Raw genomic sequence first — 15,027 nt, 5'->3', positions numbered from 1 at the left:
AAAAACATCCTTAAGTAAATGGATGGTAAGTCATTTAAAACTAAGTTTCACTTGACTAAGGGATAGAGAGATGGCTGGGGTATGTATCAAGGCCAAAGCATGTGTGAGGCCCTTGGTTCTGTCACCAGTGCCACAGCGAAACATGAAGAAAGTTAAAAGGGAAAAGAATGGGAGGGAGGGAGGGAGGAGGGAGGAATCTATAATGATTCTGTGGAAAATAATTCTGTAAGAAGCAAAACAAATCTCTTCAAGACACAAATTAGCCCCTGGTAGTGGGTCTGGTGGGAGTCTTTTCGTAGGATTGCTAGCAAATTGGGGACTAAGCATGATTTTGAACTTGGACACTGTAAGCTGCCACGCCTTGTGTCCCATTGATTCAGCTCCCTCCCCTCCTCTCCTTACCCCCCACTGCTTTGTCTTGGTGAATCAAGTGTGGACAGACACCCCAGCCTCCAGCAGACCAAGGAGGAACTTGGTGATTCTGCGTGCACACAGCTACCTCTTGATGTCTCAGAGAGGGAGGGGTCCACAGGTCCCCACCCCCACAGAGGACAAAGTCCCTCTTACAGTGGCATGATATTTGCATAGAACCTATGTGCGTCCTTCTAGACATGAGGACTTTCATATCTAACGCTATGTAAAGGCCATGCAAAGGAGGCCATACTACTCAGGGAAAGCAGATAAGGAAAAGAATCAAGTGTGATACACAGTTCGGATGCAGTTTTTCCCCTCAGTATCTTCCCCTCCTGTTGCTGGCTACATCCACAGATGGGGAACCTTGGGATACAGATAGCCAATCATATCTGCAGAGCACAGTCAGCTTAGAAACAGTGATACAAGATGGGAAGGTAGGGCCTGCCTGGGAGCTCACCTACCGGATGCTGTATGTTCCTGCCTTCTGCATCTCATGGTGTGCACGATAGAGACAGCTCCCTTCCTTTACCTTCGTTTGCTAAATGTGTATGCTGTCCAACTGCATGCTAAGTATTTACATTTCTATCCATACGTCTGGGCAGCTCTCAACACTGGGCAGGAAGCTTCTTTTTTGTAACGGGGAGTAGTTAAGGCAGAGACACGTAACTTCAGAAAGAGCTGAGAATAAGTGATAAATGAATATTCATCCCTAGAGGGGATATTTTTTTTATCAGCTCCCTTCCCCACCACCATGGCCCCCCAGACTCAGGGAAGATAGGGGAAGAAACAGGAAGAGCGTAGGAGCCAACGGACAGAGAGGAGTGCTGGGGAAGACTGGTTGGCAGGACACGGTGTGGTCACCGCAGACGTGGTTACTTGGTCGCCTGCACAAGATCCACACAAGATCCAGCTAGCCAATCTTCCAGCACAGACTGGGGAGGGGCTAAGGAGGTTTAACTGAGCAACTATTTGGGGGTTGATGGGTAAGGAAGGGGGAGCATTCTTCTTTGGGGATGTGGTGATTGTTAGTTGGTCGTGCTCCAGTGGATGGCCCCAGACCCCTATGGTCAGCGCAAAGTGGACTCAGTGGGTGGTTATGAAGGCAAGCAAGGGTTCTGTAGTGATGACTCAGTGGCTAAGAATTCCCAGTGCCCTTGCCTTGCCTGTGTGTGTGCTGGGATCGGGGCTCAGTTCCCAGCACACACACAGTGGGTACAACTACCTGTAACTCTAGCTCCAGTTCCATAGACTATGCACACACATGCACTCAGACGCTTAAACACACACTCTAAACCAATCGATCAGCCACACAATCAATAAATAGGGGAAGAGGACACGAAGTTGCAAGGAGGTATGTCCAAGGGCAGATATGGGTGGGATCGGAAGGGAAAACAGGGAGTGGAATTGAGTATATTTCATGGTATAGGCTTATGAAATTCTCAACGAATGAATTGAAATAGATACCAAAAAGTATAAAAATAAAAAAAAAGGAAGAAGCTTCCCCTTCTGAATAAAAAGACCGGCCCATATGACGCAGAGGCCTGCCAACTCCTTTCTGCCTAGACAGAGTCTCAGGTGCTCAGCCATCTTGGCCCTGGCCCAGCCTGGTGGAGCCTGAAACAGTGATGTCTTGTGTCCCTTGTGCACCAGTCTGGGCTGCTGGCTCCACACACAGACAAGCCTTGTCTGCACCAGCCGCTGTGGTCAGCTTTTCCTCTATGTGCGGCCGGTGCACACTCACTAAGGAATCCAAACAAACCTTTTGTTCTTGTAATAAAATGTATCGCTGTGAGCACCCTTGGGCTCCGGGTTAGCCTCTGTGCTGTTGTCTCTTGGCACCCGTCAGTGTTACCAGGGCTGAGAGAGGGTGATGGAGAAAAGTGAGGGCAGAGGAGATGCCCTCAGGAAGCCGAGGGAGCCCAAGAGAACACAGGAGGAATGTATGAGCTTGTCTGACGTGAAGGTTACAGGTGGTTTAGAACCAACCCTGTTGAATGTGAGAGATCCTTGGGTCATAACACTTCCTGATGGTGGCCATTGTCCTCAAAGACCTCAAAGAAAACACACATTCCTCCCCCCCCTCCCTCCCTCCCCTCCCCTCCTTCCCTTCCCTTCCCTTTTTTTCTTTACTGAGACAGGCCTCTGTATCCCAGGACAGCCTCAGACTTCATGTAACTGAGGATGGTTTGAACATCTGATTATAAATATGGGGGTAATACAGTGCACCCATCTTCCCCAGTTTCTGCAGTGTTAGAAATGAATCCCAGGACTTGGTGTATGCGGGCAAGTGCTCTCCAAACTGCACTGCCTCACTGGCCTGGGAACGCTCTTTTTCTGTCTCAAGGGGTGCCACGGTTATATTTTGCAGGGTTAAAAATGTCAAAAAGGACTTAACATCTTATTTAAGCTTGAGACTTCTTACATGCAGAAAAAGCACCGTGGTTGGTGGCTCATGATGAGAAAGGACAGTGGGGACCAAGGGACAGATGTGGGGTAAACACCATATTTGTACACTAAAGCATTCTCAATCCATTTCTCTAGCCCACTGGGAGATAGAAAAACACCTCAGTGTCTGAAAATATCTTCTGTGTGTGGAATGGTAGAAAACTTTTCATACCAAAGTAAAACATTAAAACAACAACGACAAAAACTTCTTCACATTGCTAAGCTGGAATGTGTTTCATGGCTTTTAAGGGGTTCAAAGATTTCACACAGGAACTTGGTCATTGAGCAGCAAGCTCTTCTAGAATGTTACTAACCCCCTTTTGCAGAACTCGAAGTAGACAGAGCTTCACTATTGACTCATCTAGGTCACTGGGAAGTTACCTGAGAAAGGCCTGAGCTTCCTGTGTGGGCCTCCCCCCCTGGCCCCAGCCAGACAAGAACTCGAGAAGCCTTTATCTCTGAGCTTTGATGAAGACTTGTCAATGACAAATATCATGGAGAAGAAGAGGAAGCCACTGGTTGTAAGAGTCCCAGAGAACATGCATGTGTTTCAACAGGACAAATGGCTCTCTTTAGAAGAGCCTTCTAGACCCTAAGGCTGCATCCGGATCCTCAGGAAAGTGCCTGTGCTCTCTCTCTCCCTGTGTCTTGACCCAAGGCTCAGCCTCGGTCATCATCCATGTAGCTGTTCAGGGTCTGTAGAAACTGCATCAATGTATCTGTTCAGGGTCTGTAGAAACCGCATCAATGTAGCTCTTCAGGGGGCTCCAAGATGCTTCTCGCCTCCTGAGGTCATTGATAAGGAGAAGCAGGGTGGGGTCTGAGTGCCGCCAGGGGAGCTGACTAGCTTTTTGCCTCCTGTGTCTCTGTATACAGGGTTCTGTAACTACATTGAGCCCTCTGTTGGACTACCTTCCCCTCCTCTCTATCTTCCCTACTTCTAAAAATTCTGCCACTTCCTCCAGGGAGCCTTCCTGGAGTCCTCCATGGTACTGTGAGCTCTTTTCTTCCCTGTGTGGATAGCACAGGTCAGCCAACTTACTGGCTGCTGTCTTAGCTAACTGCATCTTTGTTGGCTAGCCACTGTGATTGGTGCTTGCATGTAGAGGAGCTGAGCTCTTCCACCGGCCATTAGGTACTCTAACGGTTTGTTCTGCAAGGTAACAAAACTCAGGTTTAGCCAGGCATGGTAGTGCATGCCTTTATTTATTTTTTTTAAAAAAACATTTTAATACTTCTTTGAGAATTAAATAAAGTTCATTTTGATCATATTCACTCAACTCATTGCCTTAACTGTTTCCAGATCAACCAACATATACTTCCCAGCCTTCCTAACGCTGCGACCCTTTAACACAGTTCCTCGTGTTGTGCTGACCCCAACCACAGAATCATTCTCTCCGCTACTTCAGAACTTTAATTTTCTACTGTTATGTATCCTAATTTATCTGTATTTTCTGATGGTCTTAGGTGACCCTGTGAAAGGGTTGTTAGAGAACTGCTGTTTTAAACCCAGTTCTCGGAGGCACAGGAAGGTAGATCCCTGTGAGTTCCAGGCCAGCCTGGTCTACACAGTGAGTTCGTGACAGAGTGAGAGCCTGTCTCAAGCAAACAAGTAAAACCGACCAGAGCACCTTCTAAAAAATCAACATCACCTTACTCTAAGCAAACAAAGGTAACACAAGAAAAGTGAGGCTCCTGGGCTCCTGGGCTTAGACTAAAGGGAGAAATGAGAGGGGGGGAGAGGGAGGGAGAGGGAGAGGGAGGGAGAGGGAGAGGGAGAGGGAGGAGAGGGAGAGGGAGAGGGAGGGGAGAGGGAGGGAGAAGGAAATATCCTGTGGTGTTACCTGTGCACTCTACCTTCAAACTTCCTATCCCGTCTGTTCTTAAAAGCTCTCTTTCTTCTACAGGCAGACACCTGGCTTTTCTGTGTCCCAGCCCCAGCCAGCCCTGCTGTGTCCCAGCCCTGTCCAGCCTTGCTCTGCTGCCTCCCAGCAAAGGGCCACGTCCTTCTTGAGCTCATCTTAGGTCTGTCTCCAGAACATGGAGGGATCTTGTTGCTTCTAACTGCTCTGGAAGGCCTTCGGTTGTTTAATTCCAGGTTTCGCTGCCATCTCTGATGATCCTTGCCTCTTCCCTCATTTAATTCACTGTCATCTTTGTGACGCCTGTGTATATGACAGTGTGTCTGTGCACACCGTGTGTGTGTGTGTGTGTGTGTGTGTGTGTGTGTGTACATGGGTGTGCCAATGGCATTCCTGTGGAGGACTTGGCAAGAGTACTTGTCCTCCTGTCTCACCTCCTACACAGCAGGAACACAGAGATTACATACATGAGTATCTGGCTTTTTATATAGGTTCTGGGGATTCAAACTCAGCTCCTTATATTTGTGACAAGTGCGTCACACAGAAAGTCACCCTTCCAGTTCCAACCAACCACTTCCTGTCCTGTATTTAATATGTGAAGTGCTTGTAGGGTTCTCCTACCCCCTCAGCCACGCGGCCAGGGTTGGCAAGGTGTCCTTGGGGATTAGCCTGAGACACAGGGCAATCCTGCCGGAGGGACCAGGACAGAGGTGGTGGATTTCCGGGCTCTTCTGAAGCTTGACCTTCTTGGACTTCCGTTAGGTTACTGCCGTCAGTATACAGAAAGAGTGTGAGGTGAAGGCTACGAGGACACGCTTAGATCGTTTTTAAAACCTTTTTAAAAATTAGTTTCATCATGCATGAGCAGCCTCAGACATGAAAATTCATCTCACAGGGGTGGCAGGGTCTGATTCTCCAATGACCAGGGCTCCATCTGGCCACTTGCTTTATGCTGGCCTCCTTATGGACCAAAGGAGGCAGATTTGCCAAGACGCTGCCATGCCAGGGGCTACATCATTCCCTGACACAAGTTCATACGTTTGGGTTTTAACCGAAAGTTCCTCAGAATGTGTCTGCGCTGGGTATAGAACATTCTAGAAGCAATCAGATAGAAGGAGGTACGGGAGTGTGCTATGCTCTGTCTGATGTCCTTATAAGAGGAGGTGAGGAACTGGGTTTGGTAGATCTCGCCAGCAATCATAAGACTCTGACTTTTAAGAGGCTGGGCAGGAAGAATGTTAGGATCCAAGGTTATCCTGGGCTACACAGTGAGTGCTAGATCAGGCTGGGCTAAATATTGAAACATTGAGAGAGAGAGAGAGAGAGAGAGAGAGAGAGAGAGAGCCAGAAGAGGCAACAAGTAAGTGACTGAGAGAGACACTCCCCACAAAAAAACCCCGAAACCCCAAAACCAAAAAACAAAGTTGCTGATATTTTGGCCTCAAACGCCTGGCCTCCAGACCACGAGGAAACACATTTCTGCTTTTTAAGTCAGCAAGTCTGTGATATTTTGTTACAGTAGCCTGGTCACTCACTAACAGGTTCTGCAGGATGGACAAAGCCACACACAGTTCCATCTATGACTGGCTGTCCCCTAAGTCTTCTGGGGTGTGAGAAGAAGTGTCTCCACGCCTTTAAATAGTGGTGACCGTGTGTTTATGGGAGAACACACCGCACACAGCTGGCCTCGGTTCTTTGATTCCTGTTGAACAGCTCTGCCGGATGACTCGAGGCACAGAGCCACACTGCTGAGATTTCTACCCGTGGTTCTAGGAACTCAGAGGCATCTCAGCATTCAGGCTTTGCCTAGACCACTAAGCCACTTCTAAGAGCGAGGTTGCCCGAGGCATTTTGAAAAAACGGAGGGGGGGGATGTAGCAGCTCCCCCAGCACCTCCTCTCCACCAGTCATCTCTTTTGTGCAGTTCATTGCACCTTCTGAGGGGACCAAGTTGGGGTTCTGCAAGAGTTTCACGTCTCCAACCGCGTGTGATAGTTCCTGAGAGTCTCGACCGAGTCTTATCTTCTTGCTTAGGCAGACTAAGTGGGAACCTGGTGTGGGGCGATAGAGGGGAGAGGAGCTCTCTGTGGTAGACCACATTCTTTTTGCGTGCCACTGTCTCAGATGCTGGCCCAACTCTCACGAGAAAGGGAACAATGGCTTCCTTGGTTCCCCATCTCTGTTTTCTCCCCGTTTCCACAGTGGTATCAGGCTGAAAGTGAGTTACAGGTTTCCTCCTGTGATGATTGCCGGGGACTGATAAAGTACCAAGCCAGGAGGAAAACAAGATGCTGGGAACCACCCCGCTCACAGTGGCTGCTCCTCCCGGAGGGAGCACAGGCCATAAATTACAGGCAGAAGCAGCCACCGTGAGGAGCCCTAGGAGTAGTCAGCCTGCGGCATGGGGGGCCAGGAGACTGGCTAGGAGACAGAAGCAGGGTGAGGGTGGTGGGGGTCTGGAGTTGGGATCAAGTGGAATGAAAAAAAAAGCCAAGTATTGCTGCCGTTCTGGCTAGAGTGAGTGTCATGGGTAGCTGATGTGGGCCATTTAATCCCCTGTGTTGACAGGTCCCTAGGACAGAAGGAATGATATTAACAAAGGAGTTGTCAAGAGCTCCCTCAGGTTCTATGATGAGGCGCTAACTTATTTATCAGCTGTGGCCTCTGACAGCCCCTTTCCCTCCATCCGTTCCAGTTTGCTTGGAGGAGGAAGTGAGGCCTTTTCAGACGAACTGTGTTGATTTAAAGGGGAAAAAAAGCAACAGTGTATATATGTGATGTATGCATTCTGTGTTATGTGCACATGTGCATAGTCACGTGGGGGTGTGCGAACACATGCATGTCACAGTGTACATGCGGGAGCCAGAGGATAGCCTTTCGAGCTGGTCCTCACCTCCCATCTTGTTGGAGACAGGGTCTCTTTGCTGTTTGCTGTTGCATACACACTCCAGACTAGCTGGCCCGTGAGCCCCCCTGTAGGGATGCTGGGGTTACGGATGGAATATGCCACTGCACCTGGCTTTTATAAAGCTTCTAGGGATTCAAACTTGGGTCTTCACGCTTGCATGGCAAGCATTTACACGTCTCCCCAGCCCTTTCTGGGTTTTGATGAGAACCAGGATCTGTCCAGGTAGCCTGCTGAATGTAAACAGACTCTTGCTCCCGCACTGGGGAAGCAGGTGCAGGCGTCAGGCTCGTTTGAGTTCCTGGTTACCGCATCCCTAAGTCCTTCTGTCGGACTCACAGGCATGCCAGAGGGCAGCACTGCAGGCTGCAGTCAACCTACGGTCCGCTGGAATGTTCAAAGTTCCCTGCTCCTGTCTTCCCGAGTTCATCTAATAGGAAACAGTAACCGTTCGGAGCATGCTTTGAGAGGAGAGTAAGCCAGGCATTTTCCTACAAAGGTGACTTCCTTAACTTGTCGGCTGCCCAGAGGAAACACAACCTGTGAACAGTTGATGGCTTCTCACCAGAGGCCCCCAGGGCTGCTGTCTCTGCCTAACTCTCTGCAGGACACTGGGAGACACGTGACTCAAACCTATCTGTCCCCATGATTCAACCTCACTCAGTTTTCTCTGCCGCCAGCAAGGGAGCACTTGGAAGCCCTTTAATTTAAAGCTTGGAACTGGTTAATGACTTGCTTTCTTCTCCTCCTTAAATCCTGATGCCACTCCCCAAACCCAAAAGTACATGTGCCGCCACACACACACACACACACACACACACACACACACACACACACCATACATACACACACACCTAACACACACACACACACACCTACACACACCACATACACACACACCACACACATACACACACACCTAACACACACACGCACTTATACCCCATACACATAGACACACACCACACCACACACACACATACACAGCACACACACATGCACACACACACACACAGGACACACACACATATATATCACATCACACATAATATACCACATGCACCTAGACACACTCCACACCACACACACATACACAGCACACACACATGCACACACACACACACACACACACACACACACACATACATACATATCACATCACACATAATATACCATATGCACCCAGACACACACCACACCACACACACACACACACACACACACATGCACACACACACACACACCTATCATACACCACACACCTAACACACACGCATACACACCTAACATGCACATAAACACACACCACACACATACATACACACCTAACACACACACACTTATACCACATACACATAGACACACACCACACACACATACACACAGCACACACACATGCACACAAACACAATATATCATACACACACACCTAACACACACATACACACCTAACATGAACATAAACATACACCACACACATACACACACACCTAACACACACACTTATACCACATACACATAGACACACACCACACTACACACACATACACAGCACACACACATGCACACACACAGCACACACACATATATATCACATCACACATAATATAACACATGCACATAGTCACACACCACACCACACACACATACACACAGCATACACACATGCACACACACCTATACACAGCACCACACATGCACATACCACACCACACACACACATAGACACAGTACACACACAGTCACCCACACATACACACAGCACACACACATATGTACCACACCACATACAATATACCACATGCAAATAGACCCACATCCCCCCCACACACACATACACACAGTACACACAATGCACACACACATGCACGCATACATGCACACATACACATATACCATACCGCACACACACATATACTACATATATATATATATATATATATGGAGAGAGAGAGACACACACACACACCATACCCCCACACATACATACCACACATACATACATATATATATACGATACACACACACATTCACACCACACACACACATACACACACACACACACACCCTGCCCCTTCCTCCAGTTTTTATGTTTCAGCATAGACCTCCACCACAACCTCAATAGCCTTTGTGTGACAAAGTAGCGGGCCAGCCCCCCCCCCACTCGGCTGTATGAATAATAATGACTCACAGATACTGGTTGGGTGTGCACAATAATTTATATCCAGAAAACGAATGATTCCCCCCATCCCACTCGGCTCTGCCAGAGTATTGTACTGCACGTCGGGACACACGGCCATGTCTTTGTGATATTTTTATGCCACTGTTTTTATTTACTTATACTCAGTCCCCATGTATCGTCAAAGACCCAGCAAGCACACACAGACTCTGTGGCTGGACTCCAGCTTTGTAAGTTTCCTAAGAACTGCTGTAAAAATGGCAGGGAGGTTGAGGGACCTCCGTGGTGCCTACCCAGGAGTCTGTAATCTAGTAATTTCTGCTGTGAGAATGTGTGGACTTAGGAAATGGCTTCGTAGTTCTTTCTGAGAGAGGCCGTGTACCACAACTTGCTGGCTTTCTGTCTTGAGCAATGCCTGGCTGCCTCTTTCAATTGAGGCTGAAAGAAAAACCACAGCACAACACAGCCTCTTCTGATGATTTTTCCCAGAACAAGTCTGCCCAGATCCTGTCCTCTGTCGAGTGGCCACTTTGGCCCTGAAATCTCCATGCTGATCCAAGGTATACCTGTGAGCTGCCTCCCCAAGCCCACACTGCTGGCACCGGCTCTTCCGGTCAGCTCAGCACTGAGCCCGCTAAACCCCGGGGCAAGCTGAACTCAGCACCCGGGCCAGACAGCTTGCTGCCTTCAAGTCATTCAGGGCAAGGCACAGCCAGCTAAAACCCAAAGAGTGTCCTCCGAGCCAGTCCTCTAATCTCTGGGACTTGAAACGAGATCGGCCCAAAGCACTGGATACAACTTTCACCCAGCAACCAAGTATTTCAACAGCCTAACGAAGCATTGACTAAAAGTCCCTGCAGCACGGCGTCTGACAAACAATAACCTCACGGTCTCAAGAATCACTGCCCTCTGCTTGAATGCCTACTCCCACGAGCCGGCAGGGACCCCAGGCAGGCACCGGAGGGTCCACAGGCTGCCATCTTAGTCCGTGCAAGGCTGAGCGAAATCAGAAATAAAAAGACCAGCGTACTCACCTCTCACGAAGCACTGTGGATATGAAGGAAATGACTCAAAAATGCTGTCTGAAGCCATCGTTTCCTTTCGAAAAGGCACCTCTCCCGAAGGCGGGGGATTCGATGATTTCTTTTACCTTCAGAGCAAAAACCAAGAAAGGTCACTTACTCTGACCTCATCGCCCACCATGGCTCCCCGAGTCTCTTTCTACACGCAACCTTAACACCTCTGCTACTCCATGGGCCCTGTGGGGTGGGGGCTGGGGGGGAAGTATTGTCGCAGAAACAAATATTCAAATTGTTAAAGATTAAAAAAAAAAAAGGAAGAAAAAAAGAAGCACCGCCTATGCTGTGGGCTGAGCTGCTCACCGCTCTGCAAAAGTCTGTGGTTTGCATTCAGTGTGATTCGTCCTGCCTGCTGACCACTGTGCTGGGCTTACACTTCTGACACTGCCAGGGTACCCAACTTGTGGTTCTGTGGTTGTTTATGAGGTCCAAAGAAGTTTTCACACAACCCAAATTACAAATTTAACTGTTCCCCTTTCCACAACCCACCACCATTGGCTCTTGCCAACCACGTGACTTAAGTGATGTCAATTTCTTTTTTTTTTTTTTTTTTAAACTTTCTGAGCTATGCCCTTCCTGCCCTCCACCTGCCCTCCCCCAGGCTGTGTAAGAAAACAGTTGAGCAGGGCTTAGAAGAGAGGGGCTGTGAAGGAAAAAAAAAAAAGCACAACAAACAAACAACAAACAGAAATCCCCTGCCTCAGTCTTTCCTTGATGTCTCTCTGTTCTTTGCAGATTTAGTGGTGTTCAGATCCTGTTGTTATTTGTGGTTTGAGGAACAACTGATGATTTAGATAAAGATTGCCTTGCTGTTTATCCAACAGCAATTCTACGTTGGCACCAACTCGCTGCCGAGCCCGGATGCGGCTCTCGTGGCTTAAACGCTGGGCACCAGCTCGGTAGAGCTGGGTTCTTGGTAAAAGCAAGTAGGACTGAGGAGGAGGAAAGTCGATGAAGAGCCCATTTCTGTGAGTGGCTGACCCTGAGAGGGCCAGGCTAGCAAGTTACTGACATTCCAAAGCTTGGGGAAATCTAAGATGTTTTTTAACTGTGGGATGAACAGACCCTTCTAATCGAAACCCAATCGACGTACTTGGTGGCTTTCTTCCCCCTTGGTGGACAGACTTTTGGTAAGCAGAGGAAACCGGGGTGAGCTCTCCACACTGGCACCAACTCCCACACTCGTATTAGGAAGTTTTGAGGAAAGCAGAGAAGGAGAATTTCCTCACAGGGCAGCGCCACAGCCTGTGTGTAGCTGGCTGCTTATTTATTGCTTGTACCTATAAGGGCTGCCGATAGCCTTTCTCTGCTTGCCTCAAAGAAATGGTCCAGCTCACACTTCTAGGGAAAATTGCTCTTTGACTCCATGAGCAGCAACCCAACAAACCTACCTCCTCCCAGTCACCTGAGGGGAATATTATGCAGCCCTTCTGCCTCCGGCAGTCACATTTTCTGGGGGTGGGCAATAAAGAGAAGATGAGTCCACGGGTGTGAGCTATTCTGTTCACCTCTACCCATTTACCTCCCCAGTTTCTCTGTTTTCCTTGCTGACAAGTGAGGTCTTCCTCTCTCTGTAATCCCCAGGTGAGGCCTGCCTCTCTCTTCTTGCTTGGCTCTTCCTTTCCCTCTGTCCAAATCCCCTCAATTTCAAGGTTCGTCCGGATGAGAAGCTGTACCTTGAGTAGCGTAGGTCCAAGTGCCAGCCCTGGAGCCCAAGCCCCAGGCATGCAAGGTGCATCTCTAAGTCTGAACCCCTGAGGAAACTCTCATTTGGTGTTGATGGAGCTAATTTTGCACACGCAGGGGCTCTGGGGTATTAATGACACAGGTCTCTCTAAAGGACCAGACTCCCATTGTACCTGATCCTGCTTTGATCAGGGCGAGAATTAGAAACCCAGGGATTCTTTCTCTCAGGCTCTCTGAGCAGTTAGCAGCAAATGCCCACACTTGGCTCACACTCGAGAAAACAGTGGCCTGTACGTCTTTTATGAACCTTATTAATATCTAAACATGACGTGCGCTTTCACGTGCCCTTCTCGATTCAAATCCCTTGTTAATATAATCCCCATTATTCAAATCCCTTGTTAATATGATCCTCATTCTGTCTCTGCGTTGCTGCGTCTAAACAAATTCCAGCCCGGCACTGTCGTCGTCCCCCTCCCCCGCCCCCCAAGTAGAATCTCCAGTCAGGTCGTGCTCTGTTCCGCGACTTCTAAGCCATGGGGAAGCTCCCAGGATCCAAGCCCACAGCTGCAGCTTCTTGAAGGTGACTCACTTCCCAAGAGCGAGACACTCAAGTGTTCATGCACATTAATCCTGTAGTCATTTCACTTCAGAAACCCCCAGATGCTTTTAGCCTTAGGCGTGCCCACGAGGATGGTTTAGATGCCCAGAGTGTCTCTGCCTTTGGGGGTCTTCATAGGGCAAGGCGGATGGGTAGGTAAGAGCTTTCAGGATAGGCTTCTGGTCCACTTCTGGTCTGCAGGTCTCACCATAGGCTGTCATCTCTGGGCCCTGGCTACAGCGAGGCAGCAGGGGGCAGAATACAAAGGCGTGAGTCCTTGGCCAGCCCCGTGATGACAGTCACACGGAAGCCCAAGCAAGACTTCATGGCTCACCAAGACGGCAGCCGTTAAAGCTTCTCTCTAAGACCATGACAGCTAGGAGAGACTCAGGTGGCTGCCAGCAAACTGCTTTTTTACACTTCCTTGAGAGCTCAAAGACAAAATAGACGCGTCTGTCACCGCCGAACTGCCTAAAGAAATACTTAATCCCATCTTAGGCAGAACTGTTGAAGATTCTTTAAGTTCTTGGGCGGACCCACCCCGCCAGCCTCGTTCCTGCTGCTGACTCAGACCCCAGGCTGCTGGCCTGGGAACCATACTGGGGCTGCTGCAGGGGACTGTGGCTCTGCCAAAGAACGCCGCAGAAATCTTCATACTCCGGTTGGCAAAGTTACCGAGATGCCACTCTCCAGGGCGGGGTGGGGAAACGCTCAGGTGTCTTTGTTAATGGCCCCTATAAAAATACCAGGGAAGGTTGAAAGCTATAGAGTTGCATAACCCAGTAATTAATGTGGAGAGCTCTGCGCGCAACCCCATCCAATTAAAACACTCTCTCTCTCCGGTTAGGGTTTTCATCGTAGGGTAACTTTGTGCTTTCTCTGAAGTCTACATGTAGATGCGCAGATCCTCTGGACAGAAAGCATGGGTACGGATGGATGTCCTCAAACTAGACTGAATCAAAAGTCCTCAGATGATAACACTGTTAAGACGCCAAGTCATTTCTATAGAGTGTGGGTTGTGCATGTGTGTGTGTGTGTGTGTGTGTGTGTGTGTGTGTGTGTGTGTACATGAGTGTCTGTGCTCACAGGAGTGCCCAGCATGAGGAAGCCAAAGGTCTTTCTCAAGTGTTAGCCATTTCGTTTTCCCTTTTAAAGACAGGGGCCTTCAGTGGCCTGGGGCTCGGGCCTGGGGCTCACTCATTAGGCTAGACTGGCCAGTGAGCCTGAGAGATACCCCCTGTTCCTGCCTTCTCAGTGCTAAGATTCTAAGTGTAGACCCTTCAAGGTGGATTCTAGGGATCAAACTTGCGCCCTGTGAGGTCCACACTTTGCTCACTGAGCTCTCTCCAGACCCCGCACAGATTTTTCTCTTTGTTGTTATATCTTTGCTCTGCAACAGAGGCAGGAGCTGTTAAATGTGTTACACCAGCAGCGAGCTCGGGGATTTATAACTGACGCACAGACATCAAAGCTCTGTGGACTGAACAGAACTTGCTCTAGGTAGCTCTGACAGCTAAACTGACTGGAGAACCCGAGGCTTCTTCCTGTTTGTTAACAGCTTTCCTATCTGGACATTTACAGCGCATGGTGTGTGTGTGTGTGTGTGTGTGTGTGTGTGTGTGTGTGTGTGTGTGTGTGCATTCGGTATGTATGTTTGTGTTTGTGCATGTGTTTGTGGTATGGGGGTTTGTGCATGCATGGGGGAGGTGGGGGATGTGGCGTGTACATGTGTACGTGTGTGCATACATATGTATCTGTGTGTATGTGTTGTGGGGTTTGTGTGTGTGTGTGTGTGTGTGTGTGTGTGTGTGTACAGTCCTGGAGTTTTCCTCATTTGGGTAAAAATCAAAAGTGTAAAT

At 48.9% G+C, this 15,027-nt stretch overlaps 1 protein-coding gene across 1 annotated transcript in view; it reads right to left on the bottom strand.

The window, feature by feature from the left end:
• The window catches only part of Runx1 (RUNX family transcription factor 1), a 229,288-nt gene extending 218,291 nt beyond the window's left edge, over positions 1–10,997 (bottom strand). The window contains exon 1 of the mRNA XM_032900402.1: positions 10,840–10,997. Within this exon, the coding sequence (XP_032756293.1) occupies positions 10,840–10,897 (58 nt within the window). The 5' untranslated portion in view covers positions 10,898–10,997. The remainder of the gene's footprint in view (positions 1–10,839) is intronic.
• Between the last annotated feature and the right edge of the window lie 4,030 nt (positions 10,998–15,027).

The sequence above is a fragment of the Rattus rattus genome, chromosome 4 (genome assembly GCF_011064425.1).
Source record: "Rattus rattus isolate New Zealand chromosome 4, Rrattus_CSIRO_v1, whole genome shotgun sequence".
Classification (NCBI taxonomy): domain Eukaryota; kingdom Metazoa; phylum Chordata; class Mammalia; order Rodentia; family Muridae; genus Rattus; species Rattus rattus.
The sequence above is the reverse complement of the archived record's forward strand: the minus strand, read 5'-3'. Positions and strand labels throughout refer to the sequence as shown.